The 6000-nt window shown below is 37.3% G+C and overlaps 1 protein-coding gene across 1 annotated transcript in view; it reads right to left on the bottom strand.

The window, feature by feature from the left end:
* Nucleotides 1-569: 569 nt before the first annotated feature.
* LOC149618757 (glutamate receptor ionotropic, NMDA 2B-like) overlaps nucleotides 570-6000 on the bottom strand; it is a 522592-nt gene continuing 517161 nt past the window's right edge. Inside the window, exons 15-18 of the mRNA XM_089853883.1 lie at nucleotides 5100-5281; nucleotides 4136-4371; nucleotides 3246-3466; nucleotides 570-2126 (exon numbers count right to left, since the gene is read on the bottom strand). Coding sequence (XP_089710009.1) covers nucleotides 1991-2126; nucleotides 3246-3466; nucleotides 4136-4371; nucleotides 5100-5281 — 775 coding nt within the window. The 3' untranslated portion in view covers nucleotides 570-1990. The remainder of the gene's footprint in view (nucleotides 2127-3245; nucleotides 3467-4135; nucleotides 4372-5099; nucleotides 5282-6000) is intronic.

Below are 6000 nucleotides of genomic sequence, written 5' to 3'. Positions count from 1 at the left end.
TTGCAATATTGCCAAGGCTTACATTATAACGGCCCCACACAGTTTTACAACCTCTACTATTAAACAAAATTCGCTGAAGTAACATGTGCAATAAAATTTAAGAGCGCTTACGATAAAAATTAAAAACCATTGTGAAGTACTATTATACATCGTTAGCCAACACACTTTTCTATTACTAGTGTGAATTTGTGTTGATTATGATTTTGATAAGGCTTAGCACAATAGCCAAAATATCACTAACACTACAAATACGTATAAAAAATATGAAAAAGTACATTACTTGATTTCCTCCGTTGATTTAGAATCCTTCCAAAGCGGTAACACCCAAAAACATTAATCGAGAATCTTTGAACAATTCTTGGTTTTGAATTTTTGATCAGTACAAAACTGCAAAGGCTTAGGACGCAAGTCACGCAAGTGATTCCAAAAACACGTACGCAGCAAATTCACATTCATTGCAATGACGACGCGGCGACGAGCTAACAGGGAAAGAAATGACACATTAGAAAACTGTACTGAACTGAACTAAATTGAATTCAAACTATAATAAATTATTTTTCATATAAAAATTCAACAATTTGTTATTTTTTAATTAGTTTTTACAATGTTTTGGCACCTTGATGTTTTTCTTATTATATGTATATAAAAAAAATTAAAACCCTACATAAAATATTTCAAAAACATTCTACAACATTTTCCTGAAATATTTTCGTAATTCTATACTTGAAAACAAAATTATTACAAACATCATGTTTCACGAAAACGCGTGAATTAGACTTTTAACTATTTGGGCAATGTTTCTTTTGAGTTTTCGCGTTTGAATTTTTAATTTTATAGCGAAATAAAATCCATAAAGGCAGCGATTTGAATAGTTAATAAAACTGTTTAAACAGTTTTTTTTTTCTTTTAAAATATTCCTATTATTAAGCTCAGCCGTTTAACAGTAAATTCTTTAATATTAATTTTTAATGCTTAATTACCAAGAAATGGTTTTTCTCTAAATATTTCAATTTTATGTTTTCTTTTTTGAATTTCATATTTATACAAAAAACATCTTTATTTTCATTCTTGCGTTTTTAAATTTGAAGCAATATTTTATATGTCAACAGCAAAAATTTGTCCCATTTCTTAAGATTTATTATATCAAAAGTAGAGTGACGTTCCAAAAGTATGACATTTCCGCAATAACTTATGTTCTTTCAAAGCCAACGTGGCAAGTCTGTTGAGTAAAAGAATTTAAGCTCAACCTCAAAAGTCGTTCTTAGAAAATAAGGTCAAACTGCGCATTGGAAATAAGGAGAGCCATACAACTGTCGTCTGCTTCCACTATTTCACTGCACTGCTCATAATGTTTAATCTATTAGTGTCTAAATTCATCCAGAGTTCAGATCTAAATTTAGTAATAGTCGTTTAAATGAAAGACACTGCAACGTTTTAATCCTATGGGGGCTCTTACATTTCCTAATGATACCTAACAGTCGTCTGCTATTGTTTAAACTAACGGAAATCATTCATTTAAATAATTCTCTTCTCAGCTATAGGGAGAGGGAAGGGTGATTTCCCCCAATGATAGCCCCTCCCCTTTTCCTTAAAATGGCGGAGAATTTTATGGAGTTTAAGGATAGTTGGCTAGATGGGGTTGTGACATCATGACATCATAGTAGGGGAGCTTTCACTGTTATAAAGGTTTGATTCTACTACAAAACTAATGACGTAGCTATTACGTCACTAAAACGCTTTCACGCTCAAGTTCAACAACGCCAAGTGATAATAAAGCAGACGCTTTAAGTGAAGTCCAGTAATAATGGTCTACTGCCTTTCTGTGTCGACTTCCGAAAAAATTAAGATGAACTGAAATGAGACACTCATGGGACATCACTCTACTTTCCTTCGTACTAACAATTAAAAGATTTAAGTTAACTACCCCTATAGTTATAATTTTAGGCTTATTTTGAGATACACGTGCATTGTGTTAACAATATTGAGTCTATTATAGGGCCGTTTCAATCTCGGCGATGAAGGTGCTGCCATCTGTAGCCGGGCTTGGCAACTGAGGCGGAGTTTTCTTGCCGGCGCATTTCTTGCGTTTCTTTTCCTTCAAAAGACTAATTCCCGTAATGGGAATTCTGTGAAAACGGCAATTAAGAATTAAGGGAAGGGTGTAAGAAGGGTATGAGAGTAATTTCAAAAGATGGTCTTCGTGCACGTTTCCCCAAGAGGTTTGTTAGGCAGTTTTCATAATTATGTTAATTACTAAAATGGCTAATGCAAAAATCAATACTTTTTAAAGAGAGAGGTCTAGGACACCAGGGATAAATAAAAAACTTCCCTTCTTGCGTTTTTTTCAATTGCAAACTAGGTCATTGAAAAATGACATAAAAGTGTATTAAGTTGATTAAATACGTGCATTTAGAAATATATAGTCATAGCCATGTAATGCTCTTAGTAAGTATGGGTCTGCCGTAGGGCTTTTATTATAAGCATTCTACATGCGAGACGGAATTAAAGAGACTGCTACACCATCGTGGTTTAAACTTTTGAAGCTTTAATTTTCAAACCGAAAAGGAATAGAGTCATGGCCTACTGTAATTTCCATCTTTGGTCAAGTGTAGAGATGGATTTCACAGTAGGCAATGGTTTTCGTTTTTGGTAAATTCGCTCCCTGAACGTTTTTAAAGGATTCGAACAGCAAATATCCTTTCGGAACACACTTCTCTCAAAGAGAAGTATTATACACTTCTGCTTTAACCAACCATGCAACAATCAAATATGTAATGATTACGAAGCAATAAAACAGTAAAAAGTTTGTAAATTAACCAGGATGCCAAAACATTGTAAATACATGCTAACAAAGTGCAATTATATTACAATCTATTCAATCATGATCTTATAGCACTTAAAATTAAAGGCAAGAAGTGATATCTAGTTTACTAGGTAAAGCTATACATTTCTAGCTTTATCTCCAGTCCAAACGTAGGTCCGGAGTTAATCCCCGCCTCCAAATTACAATCAGCATCTCATTTGTTTTTGAAAACTCACGTCAGCGCGACGCGAACGACGAAAATTACGTATTTTCCGACTGAGGAGAGGCAAAACAGCCCGGCCTCCTTTTACGTCCCCCCTTGTATTTTGAAAGGGGGGGAACATGGGACTATGGTGCGCGAATACTTAGGCATCTTATACCTTCTCCCTAGTAAACTAGATATCGCTTCTTGTTAAAGGGGAATCTAAACAAGCAAACTGACCTGCTTTCTAGCTCCTTTTCGAGTTCTACAGTCTGTTTCCGGGCCAATTCCAACTCTTTGGTGATAATTTTGAGCGCCAAATCGCACGTTTCACAAGTACATCCTCTCTTGCCGCTAGAAATGCTTTTGGAGATAGTGGATATGGGTTTATTGATACCCTCTTCTTCATCGTTTGCTTTGGTATCGAGCATCTCTAGAGACGCTTTGTGAGCAGCCATATTCTGAAAACATGCGCAAAAAGATGCTCGTAAAAAGAACCTTCTTAGATAGGCAAATATAAATAGTAAAGAGTGAGGTTCTGGTGTGGATAAGAGCCTTTCGTAGTACCCAGTATGACGTTTACGATCGGAATTCGAGATTTTCCTCTAACCTCATTGGTCGACCAATCAGCGCAGCTTAATACTACGCTAACTTTGATTGCGTAGAAAGCAATTGCGTGAACCTTTGGTGGAAGCCCTGCTAGACGTTTCTCGTAACCCTAGCCGATCGCCGCGTACTTCTTAATCCTAACGATGGGAGTACAAGCAAATAATTGCTTTCTGCGAACACGTTTACTCCGATTTACCAACTGCGAACGCGGTGTCAGACACACACATGCACATAGACACGTCCTGTGTAATACCTCACCGTGACGTCATCGTCACTCGGAGAGGTAAAAAGACAGTTTTGGATGCCTAAGTACACGCATTAGTATTCATAGGTGAGTTTTTCGTGATATACCACGGAAAGGGGCAAAAAACGCGAAGTGAAATTTACGCCCTACTTACTGCCTCACATTCTATTATTTGCATTTGCCATTGGTTGTGGGTGGCAATGTTGGCTTTTAACGAATGCACTGTATGTACACCAACCTCCATTTGAATAGTATAGTGGCCCTATAAGATACTTACTCGACTGACTAAGGAACAGCAACCAACTTTGTCCGTTTTGGCAAGTAGCCGACCAATGTACTGAAAGTAAAAGTGTTCCAATCCCAGTAGGACACCGGTTAATAAAATGCCGCAACCCAACAGTAGAAAGGCGCTCATGAATTGATTAACGTCCAAGGGGTGACTGGCATTGCGTTTGTCCTGCTTCGGTTTACAAGCACCCTGAAGCCAGAAACTACGCAAGCGTTCCAGGTCACCTTGAAAAAGGTTATATTAAAGGTCAAAGGTTATCGCAATCTCAGTAAGTTATAACAAGGACGATCTATTGGAAGGATGAGAAGTCTTCGGTTCAAAAACCGTGTTACAGAATTAATTCTACCTCATATAATGATTGATATCAATACTACTAACATAGTGTTTCTGATAAGTCTGGTATAAGTTAAGGGGGATGTTCTATGGACGAATTTGAGTGGAAAATGTTCTATGACATTTTGCCGTCCGGATCACTGTTTTCGAGTTATGATTTGAAAGTTTTGGGGATGCCCCCTTAATTAAATTAGAAATCATTGTCTAAATCAGTTTCTTAATTACTTTTAAGGGGTCATCCGTAAAATACTCCATTCTTAACTTGAAAACAGTGGCCCAGACATATAAGTTACATTTTCGAGTCAAAATTGCCCAAAGAACATCCACCTTAATTTATGGCACGCTCTAAGAAAGATTTTTCCAATCGTGGCCATCTTGAAAAATGGAGGCCAGGCATGTTAAAGCCTTCTTTAAGAAATATTATCAGAACTGTTCAAACGTTTTTACTAATAACAAACTTGTTCCCTGCATATCTATAAACAGCCTTTCTGGTTTTTGGGGTTTAACAACACGATACGTAAACATGTCCAACGCCATCACGCTTGACAAATGTTTTTGGGAAGATGGACCTTTTCTTGATTCTATTCCTTCCAACATGAACGTCCTTCATTATTAATACCATTTTCTCTGTATTCAATCATCATTTTGTTGAACTTTCCGAGGTGTTTAGAGTTTTTTCGCAGGGCAAAGCCATAACCAGTCATGGCGTACCATGAACCCACTGTCAGCAGACGACAGTCGTGGTCTTGACCCACGCGATATTCTAGTACGGTTGCGTCGTAAATAAAGGCATCCAATGATCTGAAATATATAAAAAAATATATGTATATATGTACTATATCAGAAGGGGATAATAGAAGGGTGACACACTGTATCCTCTTAAAGCTTTAGTTACGTAACATGATTCTTCCCAGGCTCATGCACCTTTTTGTTTGCTCTTCCGCTCATCAAACTTTAGATGGGTAACTATCGCACCATGGGGTCAATTATACAAATGTTTGGTACTAAATACTCAGAAATCAACCCAGAAACCTTGACTGTCTTGACGCGGGACAAAAATCCATAAGCGCATGCGCCTTGGCTAATAGTTAAGCGCTAATAGAGTATTGATGAGGGAATTATTTATCGCGTATGTGATTCGGTTTAGTACCCTTGCGCTAAATGTTCTGATGTTGGGAAGAATCATGTTAGAATTATTCCACTTTGTTGTACACTTCACTCGAAGAGAAGTATTATATACGTCTGGTACTATTACCTATAAGTCATACCAGAAGTATGATAAGGGACCCGAAGTAAAGTGCTCTATAGCATTGGTAATATATCCTAGCACTAGTGAACAAATTTGAGGATTTATGCCACTTCCATCGCGTCTACACTAGAGAGAAAAATAATTGGTCGAGTTCCAAAAACATTTCCTACCCTTTCCCTTCAACCCAAAGCCGCGGAACACGGACGCGGGTGCTTGAATCTAGTTCGGCAGTCTACCACCGCGAGCGTCTCACGTTCTGGAGGGAAAATTC

The sequence above is a fragment of the Phalangium opilio genome, unplaced genomic scaffold (assembly GCF_054372755.1).
Source record: "Phalangium opilio isolate 3A_F unplaced genomic scaffold, DU_Popi_V2 ptg000209l_1, whole genome shotgun sequence".
NCBI classification, from domain to species: domain Eukaryota; kingdom Metazoa; phylum Arthropoda; class Arachnida; order Opiliones; family Phalangiidae; genus Phalangium; species Phalangium opilio.
This window is presented reverse-complemented; position numbering and strand designations above follow the sequence as displayed.